The sequence below is a fragment of the Petaurus breviceps genome, unplaced genomic scaffold (assembly GCF_028583685.1).
Source record: "Petaurus breviceps papuanus isolate PSGF00001 unplaced genomic scaffold, PetGlider_PUasm1.0 173, whole genome shotgun sequence".
Classification (NCBI taxonomy): Eukaryota; Metazoa; Chordata; class Mammalia; order Diprotodontia; family Petauridae; genus Petaurus; species Petaurus breviceps.
In genome coordinates, this window is record NW_027185759.1 from 11,004,485 (window position 1) to 11,019,820 (window position 15,336).

Genomic DNA, 15,336 nt, shown 5'->3' on the forward strand with positions numbered 1-15,336 from the left:
CCAGGCTTTGTTCTAGGCTTCCAAGGGAGGATTTAACTCCAGGAAAACAAATAGCATGCAGTTACTCACAGCATTCCCAGGGATCAGCCCACCCCAGAAAGCCATGTCCACATAACATTGCTTTCTGGCTGCCCTGAGTTTGGTGTGGAAATTGGTCAAGGTGGTTGTTGGTGGCTGGCAATTCCTAAAGAGGCAGAAGAAATCAGTTAGTGGGGTTTCCCTCTTGGCAAAGAAGACCCCCTCCCCCAAGCCGTATGAGCTCTTTATGGGCTGGACTCATCAGTGTTGGGTGCACACGGATGGCCATCTGCACCCTTTTAGACTGCAGGGCAGGCAGACCTCTGGCAGATCCAGTCAGCCCTGGATAAGGCTTTGGGAAGGGTGGAGGGAGACAGGCTGGGCAGTGAGAGGGAGTGAGGTGAGCCTGTGGGCAAGAAGCAAGTTCACAGGAATGCCAGCAGCTGCAGGACGGGGCCAGCTTCCAGGACTCATTGGTGCGAAGTTTAGCAAACAAACTAAGCTCTCAGGGCAGATATCCCCCCAGAATCCTTCCTATCCCTCTCACTCTTGAGAAAGACACCATGGCGCCATGGAATGAGAGCTGAGGTTGGAACCAGGGGGCCTGTTTGCGGATCCCAGCTCTGACACTCACTACCTGGGTGAACTTGGTCACTTCCCCTCCCTGGGCCTCAGTTTCCTCATCTCTAAAGTGAGAGGCTTCTTCCTGCGCCACAGCTGTGACCCTAAGCTAGGACTCACGAGCATTGGAGGGCCAGAGGCCACCAGGAGAGGGCAGTGTTGGCTCACATGTAATTGCAGGAAATTCCTGAAAGGGGGAGCTCAGACACAATTTCTGGGGCGTTCCAAGGAAGCACTGGATGGCCGACGGGAAGGAATTGTCATTACCTGGGGGCGAACCTGGGCTGAGCTTTGCCAGAACTCATTACATTCGACAGAGCTACCAGGCCCCTCATTAAAAAGGCTTCTCTGAGAGCCAGTGTTCATACCTAAGAGGGTCTGTTCAGTCCATTTCTCTGAGAAAGCCCTCCTTTCCTCTGCCACACCACAATTTGTAGAGAGCTGCAGAAAAAGAAGGCCAGCCTTGGAGGGAGTTGGGAACTGAGGGAAGAAGAGTGTGTGTGTGTGTGTGTGTGTGTGCGCGCGCGCGCGCGTGCACGTATACAGAAGGAATCTGTTCAGTCCAGCACTGATTAGGTACCACCTGTATAAAATGAGGGGATTGGACTGAATTATCTAGACATCCGCATGTAGGGAAGGGCAGCATCATGACAGCCGCTTTTCAGGACCTGGAAGCTGCCCTGTGCAAGGGAACTCACCTTGCTGTCTGACCTCAGGGGCAGAACCAGGGGCAGTGGAGGTGGGGGGGGGGGGGTAGGAATTGCAGAGAGGCTTAATGGAAGGGGAATTGTCTTACAACTCAAGGAGCCTAAAAGTGGCATGGGCGGTCTTAGCGATGATGAGGTCCGCAGCCCTGGGGGTCTTCACAGCTGGGGGTGGTGGCAGCTCCTTATCACTACATTGCTGCCCAGAAGGGAGTCCCAGCAGAGTGGGGCCCCCAACAACCTGAGACTGGACAGTCACCTCCATTCACTGTACCTGGGGTTGGCTCTACCCACAGGCTAAGGAAATGCTGACTCAGGGCATAACGACTTAGGAGGCAGCTGGCAGCCCAGGGGGTGGAGAGCTGGGCTTGGCCTCAGATGCTTCCTGGCTGTGTGACCCTGGGCATGTCATTTCATCCCTGTTTGCCTCAGTTTCCTCAACTGTAAAGTGGGGATCATAATAAGCACCTACATCCCAAAATTATTGTGAAGATCAAATGAGATAATAATTATTAAAAAACCAAACCCACCCATAATCATGGTACTTGGCACATAGAGGGCACTCACTTTATCAATGCTCATTCCCTTCTTCTCTAGGTGCCTCCCTCAATGCCCCTTCACCCATCTCTGACGTCCCACCTCCTACACTCGCCGAACAGTCGAGCTCCCTCCTCCCCCTCCTTTGCCCCTTGTCTCAGAATGGGAGGGGCCAGCACCCCAGGAACAGTGGTCAGCACAGAGTGCTTTAAGGTCCATCAAGCCCTTTGATTATTTCATTTGATTGTTACCCTCTTATTCCCATTTTACTGATGAGGAACCTGAGCCTGAGATAAGGGCAGTGACTTGGCCAGGCCACACAGGAGGATTTGAACTCAGGGATTTTTGGCTCTTGGCTCTGGTGCTGCCTGGCTGCCTCTGCAGGAATCTCTTCTACAACATTCCCAACAAGTGGTCATCGATTTTTCTTTGAAGATCTCTCTTTGGGACCAAAGCCCCACGTTTTAGAAGACTTTAATGTCCTACCCATGAGAGCAGGTGACCACCCTTATTTAAGAAACTCTCTTTAGGATTCCTAAACCCACTTCAGTGTCACCCTGAAGCTTTGCCAAGGTTACAGAAGCCTGGGCTTTGTGTTAAAGGTCTGGCCCTCAAGCAAGGCTATGACTCATAAAAGGCAGAAAACCCTTAGAACAAAAACCCCAAAGTGGGAAACAGAAATAGCATCCTGTCTCCTTTTGGACTAAAATTCTAAGATGCCCCCAGTGGAAGGTGGGGAGAACTCCCAGAGACACCCATTTAGATTGTAGTCCCTGTGTGTCCATCTGCCTGGGGATGCCCAGTTCTGGGGAATGGACATGCTCTCCTTCTGGGAAGGGAACTGGCCCATACTGGTAGGGGGCAGGGAGGGCCTTCATCCCATCAGGCTCTGGGACTTGCTCCCCTAATGCAAGTCACACAGGGGAGACTGGATGAACAGGAAGCTCACCAATTTTGAGGGATAAAAGAAGCCTAAATTAGCAGTTTGTTCCTGGGCATGAAATACACCCTCAGATCAGCTCCAACTTTAATGGCTCTTGCTAAGTAGGTGCTAAACTCAGCTGCTGCTGAACAGCAAATGTAGTCAATGCTCTCAAGCTTTCTGTGTCCTGGGGCAAAGTGCCAGCCACTGGATCCTCACTGAGCTCCAGCCTGAGGAAGCAGAAGAGTCTGGTATACTGACTGTGTGTGACCCTTTCAGCTTGAGACCTTTCTACTAAGATCTGATGGTCATGGGGAACATGCTGTGATGGAGATCCTTGAAAGAGTGGGTCTGTGGAGGCCTTCTTGTCCAGGCTCCTCAACTTAAAAAGAAAAAACTAAGGACCTTGGAGGCTTAGTAACGTGCCTGAGGACACACAGGGAATAAGCATCAGGAGAGATTCTAACCCAAGTCCTCTGATTCTAGACTCAAGGTTTCCTCTGTACTACCTCTAGGGTTCCAGCTCCCAGCACCCCCAATGCCTGGTACCAGTGTGATCACCTCAACCATCTGGATCCTGGAGGCAGACAGCTCTGGTCATCAGGCATGATTTAATCTCCTCCAACTGCATACGCTGCCTAGGGAATGATGGGGAGCCTTCCACTGAAGTGAACTTGCACCTATTTCCATGAATACTAAGTAACACAGAAGTTGCCCTGCTTAGCATGGGGCCTAGCTTGGAGTAGATTCTGAATAAATGCCTGTTGACTTTGACACTCTACAGTTTACTCATACCTCACAACCCCACAAAGTAGCTGCTATAGATATCATTTATTTCTACTTTGCAGGTGAGGAGACTGAGGCTCAGAGAGCTTACGTGACAGAATCATTGATGTGAATCTGGAAGGGAGCTCAGTGGCCCTGCCATCCTGCAAGTGAAGCAACATAAGCCCAGGCAAGGAAGGTCCCATGACCAGTAAGTTTCAGGGGCAAAGACTAAACTCAGGTCTTCCAGACTCCAAGTCATATTCTCTGCCCCTTATACCACACTGCCTTTCTACAAGAGAGGCAGGGTGGGGCAATGGAAAGAGCCTGAGATGTGGAATTGCAGAAGCTGCATTCAGATCTGGACTCCTACTATTCACTGCCTTTGACACTGGGCAAGCCCCTTAAACTCTTCATGTGAGAGAGCAAGGCAATGCATATAAAAACCCAGAGAGAACATGACATGTCTAAGTACAGCACAAAAGCTCCTTGTTATCATTGAGATAACAACCTTTTACATCTGTAAAAGGAAGATGAGATCAGATGAGGCTGAAAGCCCCTTCTAGATAGATCTATGTGAGTGAATCCTGTAGTTACACAAAACTATGACATGTTGGCAAGCACAGAAGAGTGGGCAGGCTGTGCATTCCTGTAAGTTGTTGGGTCCGTGCTTCTGCCTACAGATGCCTTCACCCACTCCTGGAGCCCAATACTCCCTCCTTTCATCCGAGCTTCCACTTTCCCCACCCCTCTTTCCCAGAATCCTCCCCTGCCCAGGGTACCATACAGCGGCATGTCCACCAGGGTGGTGATGCCTCCGGCTGCTGCCGCCCTGGTTGCCGAGAGGAATCCCTCCCAGGCTGTGCGTCCTGGCTCGTTGATGTGCACATGAGAGTCTATGATTCCAGGCATGACCACCAAGTCACCAACATCGAGTGCCTGGAGGGGGATGGAAAATAGAGAAAGGAAAATGAAATGAGGCATGAGCCTTAGCCCTGAATGGATTAATAAAGAACACCTGGTGTCATGAGAAGAAAATACCTGAGCCAAAGGCACTGTCCAAGGAATTTGGGGTCAGTGGGGTGTAGGGAAGGGATGAGAGGAATCTTGGGGGCTAGAATGTCATCTGTGTAATGATCTCCTTAGAGAGCCCCAAGAAAACTGGCCGCTTTGTGAATGTACTTTGGAAGTTGTGGAGGGGGGGAAGCAAACTCCTTTGAGCAGATAGGTGGTATTTCCAGGAGCGTAAAAAGACTGTAGCTGGTCCTAAGATCCGAGTACAGAGTAGAAAGAAACTGTTCTCTGGTCAGGGATGGAGCCCCAGTGAAAAACAGTGGCCAAATTAATAATGACTTCCAGAAACAGACCTTCATAGGGATTTGTGGAAGAAGAGGGAAAATCCCAGAAACTAATAATAATAATAATTTAACTTTGCTCTTAGGAATTTCTTTGACCTAATTTGGCATTGGAACCTTATTGTTTGTAATTTGTTGACTACTATTGTCTAAACTGGGTGCACACCATACATGACAAACACACACTGCTTCCTGGTATTGTGATCAAATTAAATTAATATTGATTTTGTTTGAAGGAACTTTATATACTTTTGAGATAACTGCAGATGCCATGGTGGGATTAGAAGATCTAGATTTAGAGCTGGTGGATCAGTGAGAGGGCATCTAGTCCAATATTTTCACTTGATTAAGTAGGAAACTTCATGTGTTCAACCAAGATCCAATGATGAAAATGGAAGATCCACAACTCCAACCCAACCTGTCCCATCTGGCCCCAAATTTAGGATTCTCTATTTTATTTTAGTTTAATTTTTAAAGCAGTTGGGGTTAAGTAACTTGCTCAAGGTTACACAGCCAGTTATTTTGTGTGGGTGCCAGGTATCTGAGGCCAGAACCGATCCCGGGTCTCCCAACGCCGGGGCCAGCGCTCTCACTCACGGCACTACCTGGCTGCCCCTGATTCTCTTTTTTATTTACCCTTTTTCCTTTATATAAAAATTGCATTATTAATTTAGACAATCATTAGTATCTCTATATACAAATAACAAAAGAAAACAGAGGATTGTCTATGAAACCTTGAATCTCAATTCCAGATAGCTCCTTCTTCATTAGATATTCAATTTAACACAGTTGTTTTAACAGTCTTGCTCGACTCTGCCCCTTGGAACTTTCTTCTGCTCTCTTCTGCATTTGATTTTAATGTTTTATTCAGACTGTTTCCTCTAGTCTTTCCTCCTCACCACCCCAGAGCTGCCTTTCCATCAGATGATGAAATTTGGAAATGCCTGTTGGAGGAGGTCCAGTTGAGAATTGGCTCTTGGAATGGAGGGTGATTTTGACTCTAGGCCAATTTCTTACCTTCTGGTTTGGTGAAATAGGTTTTGCTAAGAAGAATGATCCCAATGCTAACAACAAAAGCTGGGACGTGTACAGTATTTTAGCACGTGCTCCCCCCACACTATCTCATTCAATGCAGAAGAGAGTATTCTAGAAGCATTTTTCTAAAAATGCCTCTGTGCTCAAAGTCCCATCAGAGGCACATTTGCTTTTCAAACAAAGATCTGGAGCTCCTCTGGGCTGCGGTTAGTGGCTACAGTGGAAAGGAACCTGGGCTAGTAGCGTGGACCTCCAGGGCTAACCCATGTCTTAACATTAATTGCCTGGGCAAGTCCCATTACCTCCCACCTTTCTCCTTTGTAGGATGAGGGGCTTCAGTCAAATGACCTTCACAGACCCTTCTGGCTCTAGTCTGGTTGTAGTCTGATCAAGGCAGAGAACTGAGGAAATCTCACCTCCTGTCCTGAATACTATGCCTAGAAAGCATTAAGCATAAGAGTTAGGAAGACCCAAATTCAGATCCTGCCAAGGACACATCTAGCTGGGTGACCCTTTAAAATGAGGGTGGTAGCACCTATTGTTGAGGTTCAGGAGAGAGGATGCATTTAAAGCACTTATACAAGTACCTGCCTCTAAAGGTTACCCAGCTTATCAATGACCCCCTTAAACTGTGGTGCATTGAACTGAAGCCAGTGTTCTCGATGAGGTCTGACCAGGGCAGCGGGCAGTGGCACGATCACCTCCTTATTCTCGGAAGTTCTGCCCTACAGATTCTAGAGCCAGTCATACTGACTCCAAGTGCCAGTTGTTAAATTTTCAGTGTGATCACTGACAGCTTGGACAACAGCAAAATACAAATCAGGGCACAATTTATAGTTTGCTGATTGTCTAGAGATTTAGGAAAGTGATGGAGGTGCAGATTAAATTTAAAATAATGCAGATTAAACTTAAAGGTATGTCCTGTGTACATGGAGAGGGGAGCCATTAGTTAAACATTTATCAGCGCACTCCTGGCTATGCCTCTCATAACAGCCCAAGATTGTTGTCACATAACACTGTGGACTCACATTCAGCTTGGGGTCTTCTGAACCCCCTTTTCCTAACGAACTCCTGGTTAACCACAGCATCCACAACGCCCTCATCTTGCATCTGTGAATGTGATTTTTTAGAGCCTGATTGAGTTTTCCATTTATACCTTTTGCCCAGTTTCTGGTGCACAGCGGGTATTCAGGAATGCTTCTTGGCTGATTGGCTTCATCTTGTTCGGTTCAGCCCAGTGCTCCTGCCTCTCAAGATCTTTTTGGAGCTTGACTATCATCCAATATATTAGCTTTTCTTCCTACTTTGTCCCTTCTACAAATCTGAAAAGCATCCTCACACTATGAGCTTCAAACAAGCCATTGTCAATAAGACTGAACAGTCCAGTGCTGAGCACAGATGGAAAACAACACAGATGGAAACCTCCTTTCAAAGAGTCATTAAACCATGGATGACTACTCCTTGGGTCTGGCCATTCCCTCAGTCCCAAATCTATGGACTTGACCTGTCATTGGCTCTACAGCTTTTCTATAGGAATAGAATGAAAGACTGTCAAAAGCTTGGCTAGAATATGGGTAAATGAGAGCATCCCCCCGATCTACCAGGTCCGTATCCCTGTCCCAAAAGGAGATGAAGTTCATTTGGCATGATCTGGTTTTGATGAAGCCTGCCTGGCTCCCTGTGGTTGCTAGTTCCTTTTCTAGAGTTTCATCGACCACCGTTTTAATAATGCCTTCTAGAATTTGACCCAAAATCAGCATCAAGCTCATGGGCTTATAGTTTGCAGGCTCCATTTTCTTTCCTTTTCTGAAAATTGGGACCACATCCTCCCTTCTCTAAACCTGTGGCATCACCCCAGTTTTCCATGATTTATTCAAAAATTGCTAAGCATGGCTCCATAATTACACCCACCAGGTTTTTCAGGACCCAAGGCCAGAGTTGAGTTGGCCCAGGGGACTTGGGGACAGCTGGATGCTTTCCTACTCTCCCTTTGCTTATCTTGCCTATCAACTCTCTATTAGCCATTTTGTTATGTTTTGTTCTGCACTTTTCAGTCCAAAGAAAGATCATTCTTTTTGACAACAAAGGCAGAAATGAAACAAGAGCTGAGCTGTCCCCTTGAACTTCAATAACTCCATGATTACTACTGTTGAACAGAGAGCTAGCTCAGTCAACAACAGATAGCAATACAAATAGCCAAAGGCTGCTTGACTAGGTCAGGCTGGTACCCTGGCATGAGGCAAAACTCTGATTCAGCTCAGTCTCACTCATGAACTGGACTTGGCTATGGTTGACCCTAACCTGGTAACATCCTCAAGTCCTCTCTCTCAGCCATGTCCATCAATAACAATAAACAAGCATTTAAGTGCCCAGCTGTGTTGTTGAGGCCAGGCATCTCCAGAGAGACCCTAGTGTCCTAAAGAGAGATGTGCCTTGGTGGGTGTTGGTGTTACTCTCTGACCGTAGGTTTTTCTTAGAGAATTCTCATTTCATGTCTAAGCAATGCTCATTTTGAGAAGGAATTAAGTGGTCTGTGTATAGCTATGAATAAATCAATCAATATTTAGTATGCACCTTCTACGTACCCAGCACTGTGCTATGTACTGAGGATACAAAAAGAGGCAGAAGACGGTCCCTGCCCTCAAGGAGCTTACTGTCCAATGGCGGAGACAACATGTAAAAAAACAACTATTTACAAGATAAACAGGAGAGGATTGACAGAGGACAGATGACTTTTTTGTTCTTCTGCAATGCCCAGTGAAGGCTCTTGAAGCAATCAGAATAGACCCAATCTCTCCCTGGTGTGCCTGCATGTGATCAGAATCCCAGGATCTCTGAGCTGGATCCATCAATCCATCAACCAATCAACTACCTACTGTGTACCTTCACTGTTCTAAATACTGGGGCCAGGCAGCCTTTCTACAGCACGCCCAGCCAGGCATTATCTCCCTTTTGCTTAGAGCTCTCCAGTGAGGGGCAGTCCACTGCCTCTACTCATGGACAACTCCAATTGGTAGCACGCTTTTTTCATGCCCTTAAACCCATGCGTCTCTTTGTCACTGTCCCACAGGTGTGTCCTACAGGGCCAAGCAGAGCGAGTCCAGTCTGGGGTGGTGGCTAAAGGACAGAAAGGTCCAAAGCTTACCACATGTTTGATACCCAGGACCTCTAAACCCATGCATAAGAAAGGAGGTCTCTACATTTATCTCTTAAAATTTTACTTGGGCAAAGCATGATGAGAGAGGAGAACTTGTATCCATCCACTCCAGTGGGTGAAATGTAGCATGTGATCTGTGTGAGGGTGGCTGCCCATGGTGACCCAAGGTTAGGTAGTTGAGCCTGGGGGGTGTTTGGGTTGCTTGTCTTGCCTAAGGAGCCTAGAAGGGAAGAGGAGGCCTCCTGGGGAGTTGTGTAGGTGGATAGATGGGTCATGTAATTGAACTGCTTGGGAAAAGAGGAGGGATAAATGGCAGGAGTCCTTAGGGAATAGTCTGACCATTCAGCCCTGCATATCTGAGCAGACAATTTTGGCCTACAGATGAAAATGTTTACTCTCTTATTCAAAATCTGAATATTTCCTTTGTCACTTTGCTTGACAAAACCCAGAGGGCTGCCCCTGCAGACAGATGCCTGGAAATGTTTCTGTTGTACAGGCTTGTCCATGCCCACCCTGTCAAGAACCCAAACACTTCCCAGGACTTCCTGGGGCTGGGCTAACCTGCCCTCATACTTGCCTTTTCCCTCTGGCTCTGGACTCTGCTTCCGATGGGCAGAATATCAGTGATTTGGCCACCAGTGATGACAACTTCTGCTGGGATGATGGCATCATTTATCACCACCTTATTGCTTCTGATGACTGTGACCTGTGATCCCACCTCCATTCTGGCTGGTTCTTGGAGGGATGATGGACAGAATGGGAGAGAACGCTGTCAAAATCTAAAGTCAGGCTGTTTAAACAAGCACCACATTGTTCTTTTGTCCACTCAAGCGGGCTCTTCAAGGAATAAACATGAAGCCACTTTATGTTTATTTTCTAGACTTGAGGGGCAAATAATAGCTCATATTTATATGGTCTATTAAAGTCTACAAAGCATTTTACATATATTATCTCATTTGAGCCCACAACAACCCTGGGAGCTATGTAACATTATTATTCTTGTCTTAATAGTGAGGAAACTGAGGTAGACAGGGTGAAGTGACTTGCTAAGGGTCACACAGCTAGTTAAGTGTCTGAGGTAGCATTCCAACTTAGTTCTTCCTGACTCTGCATCCAGCTCCTTATCTCACCACCACATAGCTGACTTTCTGTGGCAAGTAACAGGGGAAGAATTATAACTTGATGTCTAGGTGAACTATTGCTCGTTGCCTGTGGGTGTGGGGCCTGCAGATGGCAGGAAGATGTATGAGCAGGTGTATAGTGCATGCGTGGGGACAGTGTGATAAAGTGGACAAGGGGCCATTCTCAGATCAGAGTCACACCTCCGCACAATTCCGGGACCGGAGCCCCGAGGCAGATGGCCACAAGGAAGCTCCTTTATTCCATCCTTTATCCTTTTCAGGCCCCTCCTCAGTGCTAAGTCCCTACCTATTAGAGGTGTCCAGAATGATCTTCAAGGCCCTAGGGGTGTTATCATGCTTTATGATGGGGCAGCATCAGGAGCTTAGTGTGACTAGCTCAGTGACTCCTGCCACTGGTCCTAGGAGGGAGGCTGGTGATTATCCCCTCTTCATAGATGAGGGAAGATGAGGGAAGCTGTCCTTTGTCTATGGTCACCCAGATCGTCAGCGTGGGAGCCAGCATTTGTCTCCAACGCTTTCCTGAATGCCCTATTACCTCCCACCTAGGGGCAGACAAAATCTCCATAGAAAGTGTTGGATGTGTCTAAAGCAAGTGCACCCAGCCCTTTCTCTGAGGCCGCTGTCCTTCAAGGTGTATTTCCCAGCAAAAAGGAGCATCTGCATTTTCAGTACTTAGCACAGGACCTGGCATACAGGAAGTGCTTCATAAAGATTTACCGTCTGTTTATTGACATATTTCTCCTAAATACGGTGATGGGGACAAGGGCAGGGCCAACTGCTCAATGGCTTCTTGCTACTCAGTACTGTCCAACTCTCCGTGACCCCATCTGGGTTTTTTTTTGGCAGATACTGGAGTCGTTTGCCATTCCCTTCTCCGGCTCATTTTACAGATGAGGAAACTGAGGCAAACAGGGTTAAGAGGTTTGCCCATGGTCACAGAGCTAGTGTCTGAGGCCGGACTTGAACTCAGGTCTTTCTGACTCCTAATCCAGCATTTTCTCCATTCTGCCTCCTAGTTGCTCTTCAAATACAAATGAGGGGGCTCACTGAATCTTTTGTTAAGAATGAGTTTCCTCATCTGGCCCAGGCTAGAAGTGCAGGAGATACTGACATCCTGCTCCCACTCCAGTGAGTCCTCCCCACTCCTACCTGTGCACAAATGACCATAAAATGAGGCAGAGTGGAAGAACCCTGAGCAGCATGGGGCCAAGGCATTTGTGACCTCAGAGGAAAGGGTCATTTCCAAGGGGAGGAACGGCTTATTTCTTGCATGTCCAGGGTTAGGGGCGCCCCCAACATCAGGGCACGGTGGGAGAGCTCTGGTGAAGCACCAAGGTCCCACCTAGTCCCCAATATAGGAACCTGTGATTCTTGGGGTCTCCAGGTTTGTCCTCTGGAGGGGGGTGGGTCAGGGCATGGGGCTTGAAGGATGAAAAGAGAAGACAGGAGGGGAGAGAAGAAAGAGAGAAAGAAGAGGGAACAATGGGGTGGGGAGGTGAGGAAAGGGGGAAGGGAGATGAGTGATGGGAAGAGAAGGAAGGAGATTTGAAGGGGGGCGGGCATCAGTCTGGATCTAAGCAGCCCTGCCTTTTCTCATGTCTTCACTTCTGATGGGACCTGAGGACAAGTTCTGCAACCTTTTCCTATCCTCTTTGAATCTTAGTTTCCCCTTCTATGAAATGGGGTCAGGGCTGGGTTCTACCCCTCAAACAGTGATGGCTCTGAAGGTGAAGAAGCTTGTGGAAGGAAGTCGGTGGAAATTGGACTTATGACAGGAAGAGAAGGGGGTGGGCTGGGTAAGGATGGATTGCATTTCTTTAGGGCTTCAGGGTTAACAAAATGCTTTTCTCAACCTTGGGAGGCAGTAGGGAGAGTAAGGATTAATTTTTGTTTGACTCAGATCTGTGATTTTGTTGGCATTTCGTGGGGGGGGGGACTCCAGATGAGGAAACTCCACGGATACAAAATAACAACAATAGCTGGAAGCCTTGGGTGGGGGCTATCTAGTCCAACTCCCTCATTTTATAGAGCAGGAAACTCAGTCCCTGAGAAGGAGTTGGTTCTCAGGTTTAGGGAAAGTAAAGTTGACTTCCCCACCTAAAATAATGAGTTCTGCTGGGGACATCCACAAAGATGAGGCTTGCAAACCAAAAAGTCCTCATGAGGGCTACTACCTTTCCCATTTTGGTTTTCTGACCTAGACAGAAAGCCTTCTTGGACCAGGGTGGGGTGGGGAAGAAGCAGGGTACTTGGGTGGCTCGTCCCTCAGCCCCTACTCAGAAAGTCCTTGGGGTTAGTAGCTGTTACCTTCTTGATCCAATCAAAGAGGTTCATAAAGAGATTGCAAACAGATATGGGGATGCAGAACACCATGTGTATTCCATTAAACCTCCCATGCTGCCCTTACACTGATTGATGGCGGTGGGGAAGTCGAGGTAGTCAGGAGACTCTGCCTTACATTTCTCTTCAGGGTCTCAAGGGCTTGCACAGCACTTTACAAACGCTGTCTTGTCTGATCTTTAAAATGATAGGCAAGGCACTACAGCAACACTCCCATCTCCATGTGGAAACTGAGACAGGCTCAGTGACTTGCTTAATTGACTTAAATGGGATTCAAACCCAGGTCTTTCTGACCCCAAGTTCAAGGCTTTACATGGAGGCAATGATGTGATAAAAGCCAAGCCCTTTCTGGGGCTCCCAAGGCCAAAGCCCTGCTCTGGGCTGTTAGGTTGTCCTATTCTCTAGGCTCAGACACCAGTCTCAGAGGTCTGTGGAGCTTGGGCATCCTTGCAGGACTGACTCAGGCTCCCACTCCCAAAGGATGTTTGCTCAGCACTCACCTCTGGCTCCAATAGTTGCCCCTAGAGGGTCCTTGGGCTGCTGGGTTCCTGGCTCCAGGTCTCACCTTCAAGACTTCTCTTCTTCCCTTGGGTTTCCCTTCCTTTTATGCCAAGTCATGCCCCTCCCCCACCTGCCTCCCAGTTCCGGCGGGGGTGGGATTTTCTGGCATTTCCAAAATGAGCTTTCACCCTGGAAGAGTGACTGGCATTCTCGGCAAACACTGGGGCAGGGATTGACTTTCATTCTTTACTGACCCCTCACCCCCATCCTTCTCCCGCCTGGCTAACAAAGCCTAGGGAGAAAGACAAACGTTATTTTGGGGTTGTTTTTCAGCCAACTCCTATCAACAACTCAATGCTCTTTTGTAAGACCTTGATCGAGGATCTCCCCATCTCTAACTCTCAGGCTCACTCTCTGTGGAGCAACTGAGGGAGTTGGACTGCAAAGAACCTTCTGGTTTGGATGTTTTCTGAATCTGAGAACATGATTAGGAGACCTGGCTCTGCCACTCATTGACTAGGCATGATTAGGCAAATCACCTGCCCTTTCTGAGCCCCTGCTTCCTCATCTATAAAGTCCAGGGGTTGAATGAGATTGTTTTCAGGCTCCTTTCACTCTAAATCCTGTGATTTTATGATCTGATATCTTGACTCAAAGGAGACTTTTTCCATTAAGCCTTTGCTACCACCCCATTTGTATCAACTACCCCTCCCCCACTCCCAAGCTTCATATAACACTGCATTTTAGGACCATGGGGCCCTTGGCAGTCAACTAGCTTCTCTGATCTCTTCATTTACAGATCAGGAAACTGAGGCCTAGATGAGCTTCGTGGCATCACAGATCCCAGGTCAACTCCTTCATTTTATTTCACTTTTAAATTCAATTCTCTTTTTTTAGTTCTAAATTATCTCCCTCCCACCTTCTTCTTCCCTTCCCTCCACCTAATTCCTTAATTTTACAGAAAAAGAAATGGGGGCTGAAAGAATGATCTTGGATGGAAGATCTGGGGATGGAAGGATGCTCAGATCTAGCCCAATCCTCTCATTTTGTAAATAAGAAAAAATGAGACCTAGAGGGCATAAGTGACTTGTCCAAGACCTTTAGGGTGGAGACAGTTGCTAGAATTTGAACCAGTTTCTTTGAGCCCAATGCCAGTGTTGTACTCTCCACTGTTCTTTTCGAATGAAATTGTATAGGGTAACTTTTAGATTTTAAACTTCATGAGGACAGGCTTGGTGTCTCCTGTTAACTCTGCATCTACCCTAGTAGCCAACATAGTGCTTGGCATATGATGGATGCTTAATGTGTATTTGTTAAGTGAACGAATGAACAAAGGCATGAAGAAAATGTAAGCATTACCCAGGGCAAGGTTTTGTTCAAAAGCAATGTCCTAGAACACATTAATCACTGGTGGAGAGCTCCCGTGTGGCCAATCTGCCTCCCATTGTGGGTCACTAAGAGTCAACCAAATGTCTCTACTCCCAACCCTTCAGGAGATCTAGAGGCTCTAAATCAACCTAGGAAATGTCCACAATCTCTTTATTCCTTTAAATCTTTGACCCCAGTGGCTTCCCCTGAGCATTTCCTTTCTTTCTCTGGATAGTTCATCCTTCCAGGCCTTGGGATGCCCATCTATAATCTTTCTGTCTTTCTTTCTGTCTCTCTCTCTCTCTGTCTCTCTTTCCCTCCTTTTCTCTCTCTCTGTGTGTCCCAACCCCTTTCCTTATGATCCATCTGTTTGGTTGGCAACTTTTTTTGTGCCACTTCTTGGGCCCATTGCCAACCTATGCTCACCCTGTTGCTCTTCATGGGCCTTTGGGTAACCAAAATTTGAATCTTCAAAGATCATGGTGACCCCATATTCCTACATTCCCAGCCATAGAACATCCCCTGATAAAATGTTGGACTTCTAGAGATGAGTCTTTGTGCCATAGGGTCTTGGGAAGCTCTACACAAGTACTCATTTGCAGTATAGCATGGTCTAGACTCTGTTCAAGTCCAACAAAGCCTAGTGAATGGCTCATGATCATGAACCCTAGCATTACTTTTGAAGGCCCAGAGACATTGGGAGAAGTTATCAGAATTTCTATAGGATCGATGATACATTTAGAGCTATGGAATTGCCATAATTTTAGAGATAGGAGGGACCTTACTTCGAGGTCATGTGACCCAAGCTGGCATTTCACAATTGAAGAAACTGAGCATGAGAAAGATCAAATAACTCCACCAAGGTCACACA

At 47.3% G+C, this 15,336-nt stretch overlaps 1 protein-coding gene across 1 annotated transcript in view; it reads right to left on the reverse strand.

The window, feature by feature from the left end:
- The window catches only part of LOC138157833 (allantoinase, mitochondrial-like), a 27,295-nt gene extending 17,446 nt beyond the window's left edge, over positions 1-9,849 (reverse strand). Inside the window, exons 1-3 of the mRNA XM_069083643.1 lie at positions 9,692-9,849; positions 4,355-4,506; positions 70-184 (exon numbers count right to left, since the gene is read on the reverse strand). Of these exons, the coding sequence (XP_068939744.1) occupies positions 70-184; positions 4,355-4,506; positions 9,692-9,838 (414 nt within the window). The 5' untranslated portion in view covers positions 9,839-9,849. The remainder of the gene's footprint in view (positions 1-69; positions 185-4,354; positions 4,507-9,691) is intronic.
- Positions 9,850-15,336: the final 5,487 nt, after the last annotated feature.